The 14,422-nt window shown below is 43.5% G+C and overlaps 1 protein-coding gene across 1 annotated transcript in view; it reads right to left on the reverse strand.

Annotated features, from left to right (window-relative positions):
- Nucleotides 1–1,279: 1,279 nt before the first annotated feature.
- eve1 (even-skipped-like1) overlaps nt 1,280–14,422 on the reverse strand; it is a 44,498-nt gene continuing 31,355 nt past the window's right edge. The window contains exons 2-3 of the mRNA XM_061711238.1: nt 10,514–10,752; nt 1,280–1,741 (exon numbers count right to left, since the gene is read on the reverse strand). Of these exons, the coding sequence (XP_061567222.1) occupies nt 1,280–1,741; nt 10,514–10,752 (701 nt within the window). The remainder of the gene's footprint in view (nt 1,742–10,513; nt 10,753–14,422) is intronic.

A 14,422-nucleotide genomic window follows, 5' to 3' on the forward strand; every position in this document is an offset into this window, starting at 1 on the left:
TTAGCACAAGCTGTCTACTCTTAGCTACGCTTCGTCTTCAGATCCTTCCAGACCAATCTACAACCAGTCACTGTGGTCTGTTAGTACAATTAAGACACAATAAACGTGTTGTTTAAAATTTTAATGATTATGTTCTGTAACGTCTTTCTTCACAGCTCACAATTCAAAACAGCGCTAAGATGCTAACGTGATGACAGCTAAACATTAGCTGTACCAATCACCAATCAATCACAACACCCCTAATTAAATGATCATTTGTTGCTTTATATGATTTTATGTGATGAGGTTCATAAAATTCTACCTGTACAGTTGTCAGGGATTTAAATGTAGTAGTCAGTATAAGAACTGAAACTTTTCCTACTTTCTGTAATCTTGGACGTTGGAATCTTGGCGCTGGGTGTAAACCATTTTGCCACATGTGTTGATTGCATGCGATCAATCTAGCGTGGATATGAGTCACATTCATGCATGCGTGGGCTGCAGAGAATCCAAATGAAGCGTTGCATATTTGTAGTAATATACTGCCAAAGCTCCAGAAAACCATAAAATGGTACTGGGGAGACTTGTTTTATTGAATTGCAGGTTTTGTACCATAACATGTACGGTGACCCAGATGGGGCGTCACGCGTACTGTTCTCCATGGCAGAGTTGATGCTGGTGTTGGAGGATAAGTTGGCAGACAAGCTCACCAACGTTACGCCTAGTTGGTTGTTTAAAGGGAGGGAGGTTGTATTTGTCTCTGTTTAACGGGAAGGGGGAGGGGTGCCGCTGATACCATTCCTGGAAAAAGAAAAAAAAACCCTGACGACCAAATCTAGGAAAGACTGAAAAGCTACATTCTGAGATCTACATCATGTTTTTATTGCTTTTTTGTGACAATTTTTAAGAAAGTGGTTCAATTTAAATTTCACCTTTCACCTTTTCAGCATAATTATCATCTGCAGGTCTGCAGCTCTTCCAATGTACCAAAGCAAAGCTGTCTTGTGCAACATACAGCAACACGAGTGAATGGACAAAAATGTTGTGGAGTGTTGCAGAAACACATCAGAGTTCAAATGCGGAGGATGTTGGGAGCGATGGGAAGCCATTTCCTGAATCCGTCACAAAGTAAACCTCCTTGTTGTATGACTAAAGTCAGAGGATGTCGGTGTTACTAACCTCAGGAACAGATCCATCAGTGCAGAAAACCATCCGAAAAATCAAAAATGAGGCTTCACGTCACAATACACAAACATTTGCCCATAAAATGTTATTTTTCTGTTAATAACTTGATCTGAAATCACGCCACCTCCTCCCGTCGCTCCAGAGAGGCCGGTTGCTTCCGGGTCTCTGGACCACTGGGGGGCTCTCCTCGGGCCTTAAGAAGCTGTTCTCGTCCCCAGGGAGGGCAGAGGGAACAGAGGCAGGAGGCAGGGTGGTGCAGGATGCTGGCGGGGGAATACAGGGGAACTGCTGCTGAAGCCAGCTCCCCCGCCCTGCTGTGGTACTGGGAGAGCTGGAGGGGGTCCAGAGACCTCACTGGTCCAGTGTAGGGACTCTGGGCTGAGGATGCTGGAGAGGATAGGGCCAGGGGAGAGTAGTGGTGGAGAGGAAGGTGTGGGGGGATAAAGGGGTACATCAAGGGGGAGGATGGAGAAGGACGGCTCATAAGAAGCACCCCCAGTGGGTCGATGAGTGGATGAGGCCACGGCAGTGAGTGTCTTTGACGTTTATCCTTCATTCTCCGGTTCTGAAACCACACCTGGGAAAGGTAAGGGAGGAGGAAAAAGGAGTGACACATGGAAGGAAAGGAAACATGAAGGTGGAGAGAAGAAAACATGAGAGATGGGTAAGAGAATGACGAATTGGTTGAAAAACGACGCAAAAACTTTATCACACAAACACATCTTGACCTTATTATTCTCAGCAGCGAAAACAGTTTCTGTGGGAGTTCACGGTTTAACAACAAAACTCTGCAAGAACAAGTTTAGAAGTGAACTGGACAAAAACTCCTGTGACATCTCCACAGGTTCCTGAGGCGTGTTGGGGGAATCTGTCCTTATACCGCACCATGATGACAGAACCTGACTCCGCCCAACCCTGCTTAATCCAAAAATGGACGAATGAGCAGAACAGGTCTTGAAGTTGACTGGAACACACCCACTTATGGCGCTTTTACACTAGTACCTACTCAGCCGACTCAACTCGCCTCGTCCCGGTTTTGCGCTTCTCCACTAGGGGTCTAACGTGCCGAGTAGATACTTTTTCTGTATCTATTCGGCCTAGGTTCTAAGCGGTTGAGTCGGCTGTATCTGACGTCATCACACTACAGGCCACCGATTGGTCGGGGGGTTGGAGTCAGACTTCTGAGTCAGGAGGAGGAAATCAGAGAAAGAGAGACTTGCGGCTTCTTGTTCATTTTATTCAACCAGCAATGGCAGCGCAAAAGTCTGTTTCATGATCCAACTCTGAGGTGCAGATGTTCATAAACCTGGTGGCTTAGGAGAAAATCAAAAAGGGATCTAGACGGGCGATAAGGAACGACCAGATCTACCAGGAGCTCTGCTTCTTCATAGCTGCTCGCGGTTACCAGCTTTTCAGACTTTTCAGCAGCCCCGAGACAAACAAAATTTTAAAAAAAGCGACGCTGCTTGAAGCTTCTCTCGCAGCACGGTGGCTTAGTGGTTAGCACTGTTGCCTCACAGCAAGCAGGACCTTTCTGTGTGGAGTTTGCATGTTCTCCCCGTGCTTGCGTGGGTTTCCTCCGGGTACTCCGGTTTCCTCCCATAGTCCAAAAACATGCATGCTAGGTTAATTGATGATTCTAAATTGCCCGTGGGTGTGAGTGTGAGTGTGTCTGGTTGTTTGTGGGGACTGTGGGTGGAAACTAGCAATTCTGCTAAAACCTGGTGTATTTACACTGCTTAATGTAGTGTTCATGAATATGCATTGTCCCGTCTAAATAAACTTTGAAACTTTGAAACTCTTAGGCCCCGTTTACACGGAGCAAAAACGGAGGCGTTTTCATGCGTTTTGGCCGTTCGTTTACACGAGAACGCAGCTCAAAGCCCCCAAAAACGATCATTTCTGAAAACTCCGGCCAAAGTGGAGATTTTCAAAAACTCTGTTTTCACGTTTCAAAAACAGAGGAAAACGGAGGAAAACGGAGGTAAACGGAGGAAAACAGAGAAAACGGAGATTTAAGCTTCAGAACGTCACATATGCACCAGAAACTCCCCAGCGTCATGTGTGCGACCTGTGTTTGCAATTAGTTTGGCTAAAACTAACTCCACTTCTCTGTCACTCCAAACGAAAGACTGTCGTTCGGTCTTGGAAGTAAAGCCTGAATTATGGTGCCGCGTTAAATCGACGCAGAGCCTACGGCGTAGGGTACGCAGCGATGCGTGCCGTACGGTGTGCGTCGCCGCGTACCCTACGCCGTAGGCTCTGCGTTGGTGTAACGCGGAACCATAAATCAGCCTTAACTGGAAGTTACACGTGTCATTTGTTGATGTATTTTCCAGGATTCTGATTGGCTGGCATGACGTTAACAGCGTTTTCATGCGGGTCCGTGTAAACGAGGATATTTTTGAAAACGTAGAGGGGAAAATATCAGTTTTTGTAAATACCCGGCTACGTGTGAACGTGGCCTCACTCTCATTTTTTAACTTGATATCAAACACAAGCCACAGATCCAGCAGCACATCTATCATCTCCTCCAGGTTCTACATCTTTAATGTTGTTGTCTTCTTCGTTTAGATCACACAATCAAATATGTCACAGCAGCTTTGCTCCACCCCGCCTAGTTCCCACCTGGGTGTCTAAAAACAAACGAGGACAAGACGAGTTGAGGCAAGTCGAAGCGTGGTGAGTCAAGTCGCGCTGAGTAGGCACTAGTATAAAAGCGCCATTAAGGTCCGATACCACAAACTAGCTGTTTTAAACTCTGCTAACTAATTCTAACTAATCTTAGTTTATATTTGTTTTACTGAAATCCGTCCAAACATCTTGCAAGTGGTGGACGAGGAGACATTACTGGCGTTACTGTGGAGACTGACGCACTTCCAAGGGACTACATCCAATTTGCTAAACTGACCTGATAATCCAAGAAAACTCCAGTTCCTTGACTGACCACTAGGTTTGTTTGTTTTTTTGTCTCAAAAAAGTTAATAAAGGATATCATACATTAAATAAAATGGTAAAAAAGGTAGAATAAAATCAATAAAATAAAGCTTAACTAAAGAAACACCTTTTTAAAAAGTCTAACCTGGATAATCTCTGATCCTCAGATGACACTGCATCAAGAATGATCATCCGTCAACAGCTGATGGAACCAGATAGACAAGGAAAACCTTTGTCAACGTTACAATACAGATACATGCACTAATGATTTAAAAACTTCACTGTGGAAATTAAAAGTCTTATGTTAAACCTTGTCCGGGTGAGATATCTCTGTACTTGGAGGCATCTGGTGTAAAACATCACCATGGAAACATGGATTGTTCTGACTGAGGAGTACCACAAGGCTCTGTATGAAAACCTCTGCTTTTTAAATACTATGTGATAATGTTCACCAACATCTGGCCATTAAGAATGCTCATGCCAATTTAAATTCAGATGTATGCACTAAATCAGTGTTCAAGAAATATTTTGGAAGAAATGGATGCCAAAAAGGATTATCCAGAAAGCGGTCAGTAGAGGGAATTCAACTTGTTTAAGCATTGGTTGTAGTCTGGAAGTTAGATGGCTGCCTCTTGGTGACATATAGCAGGTCCATCTGCGTTAAAAGTGGGCTAATGGGAACCATGGCTATTAAGACATGTAGGTCTTAAAAGATAAATGTTGGTATCAATTATAACAATGTGATATAAAAAACCTTTTTGATGTCTTCGTTTTTATAAAATTTGAAAATATAATTTAACTCGTAGGTCGCCATTGTTGTTTACACCGCAATGCATTCTGGGTAGTGACGTCAGACGGTGGCACCTGCTGGCCCCCGAACAGTTTTGACACCCAGAAACAGATGAAAACACAGCTAAACAGGTGACGGCGCAACAGAAACACAGATGAAAATGCAGCTAAAAACATTAAGGTGACGGCGCACCTACAAAAAAGTAAAAAAAAAAAAAAAAGTAAAGCACCATAAAGCATGAACTATAAAAACACCATAAAACTCAGATAGACTAACCGACCACACGTTTCAACTAGCAGATAGCCGATGCTACAATAATATATATACATATATATATATATATATATATATATATATATATATATATATATATATATATATATATATATATATATATATATATATATATATATATATATATTACCGCTTAGAAACTAGTAAATTCCAGGAAATTAGGATTAGTCTGGATAAAGATCTTCAGAGTATTTGGGGATTAGCAGCAGACATGTTTCCGTATATATTCAGACTGTGCAGCTGAACCAATGGGGGTCGAAGCTACAAGGCCAGGCTCAATATTTACTATTCAGGGAGACAATCTACTTTCTGTCATTTGTCGCTATGGAGGAGAAATGTCTGGTTTTCAAGGCTAAAGCCACTCTGGCAGCAGCTCTGCAGTCCATCAAATGCCTGCAAGATACTGGCTCCAGAAGTGAATTTAGTTTCAACGGGGTGCAACAAGCTTGCTTCACTTATACAGTGATGGAACCTGCTACTGACCACTAGGGTCTGGACCCAGACCTGCAGTTCCTCTACTGACTGCTACAGTTTGGATACAACAATTACTTAATCCCCACTGACCTCTCATTTAAAATGTCAAACCTTGCCACAAATATTAACATATTTACAGCCTGGTACAAAAACAGTTTTGTCTGCATAGTTAAGAGTTCACATCCATGACAACTGTACGGGGGGATTTTTAAAAACGCGTCAGAAGAGCCACATTCCAGGTTGGCCTGCACCCCTTCGGACTGACCAACCTCACTCAGACCTCCAGCAGGACCCAGCTCTGATCCAGTTCGTGGAACCCCAGAAGGAAGCCAGTTATGGCCCTTTTCCACTAGTACCTACTCAGCGCGCTTCTACCCGTCACGCCCCCGTCTTGCGCTTTTCCACTACGGGCCGAGGCGGGTGGAGCCGTGCCAAGCAGATACCTTTTCTGTAACCATTCTGTCGAGGTTCTAAGTGGCTGACTCGGCCCTGGATCTGACGTCATCAACCTCCACGACACTGATTGGTCGGGGGGCGGGGCCGTCAAACGTTTGAATCAGGAAGCGGAAGTCAGTGCGAGAGCGACTTGCGGCTCGCAGCGATTTTATTATACAGTGAAAACATCTGTTTGGTGATCCAACTCTGAGGTGCAGATGTTCATAAACCTGAGTGGCTGAGGAGAGAATTAAAAAAGGATGTAGACGGGCGATAAGGAACGATCAGATCCACCAGGAACTCTGTTTTACTCTCAGCCGCTCGCGGCTCCAGCTGATTTTCTCATCTGCGCCGACACAAACAAAGGGGTTGCGCAATCGAGTACGTCACAGCAGCTTCACCCCAACCCGCCAACTTCTCACCTGGCTGTGGAAAAAACAAACGAGGACAAAGCGGGTGGAGCCGGGACGAGGCGTGACGAGCCGAGTCGGGCTGAGTAGGTACTAGTGGAAAAGCGCCATTAGTGGAGCATGGACCCGTCGAGGGTCCCGCTGGAGTCAACTGGGACTCTGCCGGTCCTCACATCGGCTATGACTATCCTAGATTCAGATGTTATTTTGGAACCGAATGCAGAAACAAGAAATGGGTCAGTATTGGTTATCTGACCAAACATGAGACAGCTTTACTTTAAAGCAGCACAATGTAACTTTCAGCATTTGTTGAGTTTGGCGGCTCCTTTGGACAAAAGTGGTAGTGCTTTACCAGTAGTGTGGATGGGTTCCTACCATGCTCCTCAAAGTTACATAGTGCCAGTGAAGGCGATACAGACCCCTCAGACCATGACAGAGGTTCATTAAACCTGTTGGAAGTTGATGTTCCATCACAATGATGATGATGAAATATTAGATTAAGGTGGAAAAGTTACATTGTGCTGCTTTAACTAAGCACGAGCTAACACATGCTAGAATGGCTAACTTGCGTTGAAGTGGGCATGACCCGAGGTCTCCCGGCATGTTTGCTCTGCCCACTCACCAATCTTTGGATTAACCGAGGTTTGACATTTTTTAAATCCTAAATAAAAGCTTTTTACTCTGTGATTTTTTAATCCACCGTTCCTGACATTTTGTTCCTGAATCCTGAGAAACTGGGTTAACTTTTCCAATATAATATCCAACTTTTGATAATGAGGTACTGTGCTGATTGGCTGCCTGAATGACGCGCTACACCGCTACGAAAAAATGGCGGAAGCTCCGGCCGGCGGAGTTAGTTGTGTGTGGGGTTTCACGCATCGGAGGCCAACCTATGTAAATTGCGCCTGTCGTTACGTAACGACGGGAGCAGAATCTGAACGGCTCGTAGAAGTCACGTCAGACTGGACGGCTCAGCCGGGCGGTTGTACAAGAAAAAAGAAAGAAAAAACATGTTTTTCATAATAGGTCCCCTCGTATAAAAAAAAAAGTAAAAGTCGTTAAAATAAAGCTTTAAATGAACGAATGCACCAGCATGTGCGCATGTCCACCTGGACATGTAGGTCTTAAAAGATAAATGTTGGTATCAATTATAACAATGTGATATAAAAAACCTTTTTGATGTCTTCGTTTTTATAAAATTTGAAAATATAATTTAACTCGTAGGTCGCCATTGTTGTTTACACCGCAATGCATTCTGGGTAGTGACGTCAGACGGTGGCACCTGCTGGCCCCCGAACAGTTTTGACACCCAGAAACAGATGAAAACACAGCTAAACAGGTGACGGCGCAACAGAAACACAGATGAAAATGCAGCTAAAAACATTAAGGTGACGGCGCACCTACAAAAAAGTAAAAAAAAAAAAAAAAGTAAAGCACCATAAAGCATGAACTATAAAAACACCATAAAACTCAGATAGACTAACCGACCACACGTTTCAACTAGCAGATAGCCGATGCTACAATAATATATATACATATATATATATATATATATATATATATATATATATATATATATATATATATATATATATATATATATGTATATATATATATATATATATATATATATATATATATATATATATATATATATATATATATATATATATTACCGCTTAGAAACTAGTAAATTCCAGGAAATTAGGATTAGTCTGGATAAAGATCTTCAGAGTATTTGGGGATTAGCAGCAGACATGTTTCCGTATATATTCAGACTGTGCAGCTGAACCAATGGGGGTCGAAGCTACAAGGCCAGGCTCAATATTTACTATTCAGGGAGACAATCTACTTTCTGTCATTTGTCGCTATGGAGGAGAAATGTCTGGTTTTCAAGGCTAAAGCCACTCTGGCAGCAGCTCTGCAGTCCATCAAATGCCTGCAAGATACTGGCTCCAGAAGTGAATTTAGTTTCAACGGGGTGCAACAAGCTTGCTTCACTTATACAGTGATGGAACCTGCTACTGACCACTAGGGTCTGGACCCAGACCTGCAGTTCCTCTACTGACTGCTACAGTTTGGATACAACAATTACTTAATCCCCACTGACCTCTCATTTAAAATGTCAAACCTTGCCACAAATATTAACATATTTACAGCCTGGTACAAAAACAGTTTTGTCTGCATAGTTAAGAGTTCACATCCATGACAACTGTACGGGGGGATTTTTAAAAACGCGTCAGAAGAGCCACATTCCAGGTTGGCCTGCACCCCTTCGGACTGACCAACCTCACTCAGACCTCCAGCAGGACCCAGCTCTGATCCAGTTCGTGGAACCCCAGAAGGAAGCCAGTTATGGCCCTTTTCCACTAGTACCTACTCAGCGCGCTTCTACCCGTCACGCCCCCGTCTTGCGCTTTTCCACTACGGGCCGAGGCGGGTGGAGCCGTGCCAAGCAGATACCTTTTCTGTAACCATTCTGTCGAGGTTCTAAGTGGCTGACTCGGCCCTGGATCTGACGTCATCAACCTCCACGACACTGATTGGTCGGGGGGCGGGGCCGTCAGACGTTTGAATCAGGAAGCGGAAGTCAGTGCGAGAGCGACTTGCGGCTCGCAGCGATTTTATTATACAGTGAAAACATCTGTTTGGTGATCCAACTCTGAGGTGCAGATGTTCATAAACCTGAGTGGCTGAGGAGAGAATTAAAAAAGGATGTAGACGGGCGATAAGGAACGATCAGATCCACCAGGAACTCTGTTTTACTCTCAGCCGCTCGCGGCTCCAGCTGATTTTCTCATCTGCGCCGACACAAACAAAGGGGTTGCGCAATCGAGTACGTCACAGCAGCTTCACCCCAACCCGCCAACTTCTCACCTGGCTGTGGAAAAAACAAACGAGGACAAAGCGGGTGGAGCCGGGACGAGGCGTGACGGGCCGAGTCGGGCTGAGTAGGTACTAGTGGAAAAGCGCCATTAGTGGAGCATGGACCCGTCGAGGGTCCCGCTGGAGTCAACTGGGACTCTGCCGGTCCTCACATCGGCTATGACTATCCTAGATTCAGATGTTATTTTGGAACCGAATGCAGAAACAAGAAATGGGTCAGTATTGGTTATCTGACCAAACATGAGACAGCTTTACTTTAAAGCAGCACAATGTAACTTTCAGCATTTGTTGAGTTTGGCGGCTCCTTTGGACAAAAGTGGTAGTGCTTTACCAGTAGTGTGGATGGGTTCCTACCATGCTCCTCAAAGTTACATAGTGCCAGTGAAGGCGATACAGACCCCTCAGACCATGACAGAGGTTCATTAAACCTGTTGGAAGTTGATGTTCCATCACAATGATGATGATGAAATATTAGATTAAGGTGGAAAAGTTACATTGTGCTGCTTTAACTAAGCACGAGCTAACACATGCTAGAATGGCTAACTTGCGTTGAAGTGGGCATGACCCGAGGTCTCCCGGCATGTTTGCTCTGCCCACTCACCAATCTTTGGATTAACCGAGGTTTGACATTTTTTAAATCCTAAATAAAAGCTTTTTACTCTGTGATTTTTTAATCCACCGTTCCTGACATTTTGTTCCTGAATCCTGAGAAACTGGGTTAACTTTTCCAATATAATATCCAACTTTTGATAATGAGGTACTGTGCTGATTGGCTGCCTGAATGACGCGCTACACCGCTACGAAAAAATGGCGGAAGCTCCGGCCGGCGGAGTTAGTTGTGTGTGGGGTTTCACGCATCGGAGGCCAACCTATGTAAATTGCGCCTGTCGTTACGTAACGACGGGAGCAGAATCTGAACGGCTCGTAGAAGTCACGTCAGACTGGACGGCTCAGCCGGGCGGTTGTACAAGAAAAAAGAAAGAAAAAACATGTTTTTCATAATAGGTCCCCTCGTATAAAAAAAAAAGTAAAAGTCGTTAAAATAAAGCTTTAAATGAACGAATGCACCAGCATGTGCGCATGTCCACCTGGCGTCAGATTGGGTGTGTGCGCATGCTCGTACCTTGATCGTGGTTTCCGGTAGGCTGAGTGCGGCCGCGAGCTCGCAGCGGCGCGCCCGCGACACGTAGCTCTCCCTGCCGTACTCGTGCTCCAGCCGGGACAGCTGCTCACGCGTGAACGCGGTCCGGTGCCGCCTGCTCGGGTCCAGGAGCGTGCTGCGAGGGCACGAGCCCGGCTGCTCACCCCCGGGTTCGTGCACCACGGCGGCGGCGCGTGTAGGTGTCTGCCTGCCTTCATCCACTGAAATGACAGAATCAGAACCGCAGACTGAGTCAAACCTGAACCTGGAGGCCCGAGTTGAAGAGCCGGGCTGTGTCCGAAATTGCATACTTCCACCCTAATGAGTATGCAAAAACAGTATGTGAGATTTTTTAGTGCGTCATTACATAAACATTAGCACGTACTCAATAGTATGTACTATCCATACTCATTCTGGAGAAATGTATTAGTGTGGATTGATGGACACTAGCGGTGCGTCCGAAATGCCATACTAAACAGTATATAATAAAAAGTAAAGGCTACTTAAGTTCGGCACACTTTTGAGTAAAATCAGTAGTATGCATTAATTTGCACGTACTACTCAGAGCCACATGGCACTTCCTGCCGTTGGGAGGGGGAGTTGTTACCATGGTAACCACTCCTGTCACAGCAGCAGTAGCAGCACCGCTCCGCTCTTTCCTGTTTATCCTGGCCAAAACAAGATGACATTATATAATATTATTATATACGAATATTATAATATGAATATTATATGATAAAATTATTACACTTAATATTATACTTATGACATATACGTATCTGCGCAGCACTTAGCAACCAAACACTGCTGCATTGCATTGTGAGAAGTTTCTGCGTAGCTAGTGTCCATGAATGAGTATGGATAGTACATACTATTGAGTACGTACTAATGTTTCGGACGCATTAAAAAATCTCACATACTGTTTTTCCTACTCATTAGGGTGGAAGGATGGGATTTCGGACGCAGCTTAGCTAAGCAGAAACTTCCCACAATGCAATGCAGCAGTGTTTGGTTGCTAAGTGCTGCGCTGATACGTATATGTCATAAGTATAATATTAAGTATAATAATATTATTACTGTATATAATATCAATATTATAATATTCATATATAATAATATTATATAATGTCATCTTGTTTGGGCCAGGATAAACAGGAAAGAGCGGAGCGGTGCTGCTACTGCTGCTGTGACAAGAGTGGTTACCATGGTAACAACTCCCCCTCCCAATGGCAGGAAGTGACATGTAGCTCTGAATAGTAGATCCGAATTAATGCATACTACTGATATTTACTCAAAAGTGTGCCGAACTTAAGTATACTTTTTGAGTATATACTGTTTAGTATGGCATTTCGGACGCACCGCTGACAGACATCATGTTAGACCCAGCCCCTCCCGGGTATTGCTGTAGTAGATTCTCAAAAGTCAGAAGAGACCTAAACCTAAACTGAGTTTTAATAATTACATTTGTATTCCTTAACTGGGATTTCCAAGTTTTCAGTGGGAAGGTTCAACAGGAAGGCTCACTGAAGCTGGATTCCAGCTCAGTCATAGAAATCTCACCAACCCTGACTTTACCAAACTATCATCAAAGTAAATACAACTAATTGTACTTGTGTCTCATTCATTCACATTCAAGCAGATAAAGATTTATGGATTTATAGTCATTTTTATGTACCGTATATAATTGGAGGTAAATATATGAACCAATGTATACATAGCATATCTACTCTTATATAGTTATTCAAGTATATTGTTATACCATTGCTGTATATTGTTCTCTATTATATTGTGGTATTATAGTAAAGTAATGATAATGTAATAGTATGCATTATAATTACTTCTACTAGTACATACATACATAATATCACAACTAACTGCTGGGCGTTTGTTTTGTTTTCTTTTGTTTGACTTGATTTGTTTGATTTTGACTATATTTATATATACATATAATTGAGTATTATATCACTGTATAGAACAGTTATTAAAGTAGGTATGGGTGTTTTATAAGTAAGCTTATTGAAACTCGTCTCATTATATGTAAGAATGTATTTAATATTCAGGAGTAGGACTTGATAAGTGGCTACTTCATTCCTACTCCGTTTCAAGCATGTTGGTGGATCCGTGAGGTCTGCCCAAGTGCTTTTTTTAATTCTGTTTTTTACTTTTTTGTACCCTTTTTTTATCATGCATGTTCAAAATAAAATCTTCAAAAAATTAAAAACACCTGTTTCAATTTCATTGGTGTAACTACGATGTTTGTAAGAGTTAAATACCACGTTCATCTGCATAACGTTTATAAAACGTTGGGTAGCAGTAGCTGCTGTTAGTCTGAGGTTGCAAAGGATCATTTTTGGATCAAGGTCAACTCGGGTTTTAAACAGTTCCCAGGTTCAACTAATGAGGTAAACGGAACGTCATTAGAACCATGTTCAGTGTCGTTACGAGAAAACAGATAGTCCCAGGTTTGGGATGGCTGGTGCCCGAACATACGATGAAACAACTCTTTTATTGTATCTGCAGGATTCCTCGATTTTATGTTGATGGGAAAAAAGGTTTATTTTCTTCCTTCAGTAGATTCTAGCAACTCCAGACTCGGGTCAAACTGCGTGGAGGTGATTCCTCTCCGTGGTCACCTGGAGCCGCAGGATGGAGGGCTGAACCGGCCTCAGGATTTGGTGTCACCTGCTGGTTGCCCAAGGATCGTTTTAATCATTAGCATTTTATTAACTTTGAATCTGGACTTCATTAGACTGAACTGGGTATTAATGTCTTTAATAGGCTCCTTTGTTTATCTGGGACTTTCAAGGATTTTTATTTTTGTGGATTTTCATCTTTTTTCCCCTCACTAACACCCATATCATGTAACCCAGTGACCCTAAACTGAAGATGAAAAGAATTGGCACATGTTTTGATTTGAAGAGCCTATAAATAAAAAAAGAAGCCCTAAAGTGCATTAAAATATGATTGTGTATTGATTGCTCATAGAATCAGAATTTGATGTAGCCTACTAGGTCAGATAGTGGGGTCTGCATTAAAAAAATCTAGGCTTTTCCATAAAATATCAATATAAAATAGATATAAACTTCATTTCAAAATATATAATTTCTTAATGTATCTCTTTTGGCACTTTTAGCACAGCAATTCGGCTTAGGTTTGGCGTCACTGAGTCACGTGGTGTGGAAGCTATGGAAAAAAAATAGCGCAAACAGTTGATACCTGCACAGGCTGAAGCTCTGACCCCGCTGACGTCTAAACGCTGATTTATGGTTCCGCGTTACACCAACGCAGAGCGTACGGTGCCCGTCTCCGCGTACCCTACGCCGTCGATTTAACGCAGAACCATAATTCAGACTTAAATGTCTGCAACTAAAACTGGTAAAGTGAGTACAGAAAGAAGTAGGCCTACGCCTGAGAAAAAAGCTTCCACCGACAATCACTGAAGTCTGGGGACGTTTCAGAAATCCTCTCAAAAGTTTTAACGCGCAAGCATCTCCTCCATGAAGCCTATAGGCTACTTACGCATCGGGACGTCCCTGGAGTCTGGAGGGGTTCGAATAAAATCAAAAAAAGTAAATCCGATTCTTTTTTATTTTATTGGAGTCCTGCTGCAGACGAGCTGCTGCTGAAGATGCGTCCTGCAGAACAAGTAAACCTGCAGGCTCTTTTAACCCCCCAGGTGTCCCCCCCCCCCCCCCCCCAGACCTCCGCCTCCCTCCCGGCTGCAGACGCAGCGCACTGGGCGCCGCGGCAGGCGCGCGGAGGTGTTAACGGCGTTAGATGTGCGGGTCTGGTCTGCGTCTGCGCCTTTGTACTTTTGTTATGGAGAATTAAGGAGGGCGGCCGCGGAGTCTCATTGTTCTCAGCTGTTTGATGTCTGCAACTCTGGAAGCA

Source organism: Cololabis saira, chromosome 21 (assembly GCF_033807715.1).
Source record: "Cololabis saira isolate AMF1-May2022 chromosome 21, fColSai1.1, whole genome shotgun sequence".
In the NCBI taxonomy this organism is placed as follows: domain Eukaryota; kingdom Metazoa; phylum Chordata; class Actinopteri; order Beloniformes; family Belonidae; genus Cololabis; species Cololabis saira.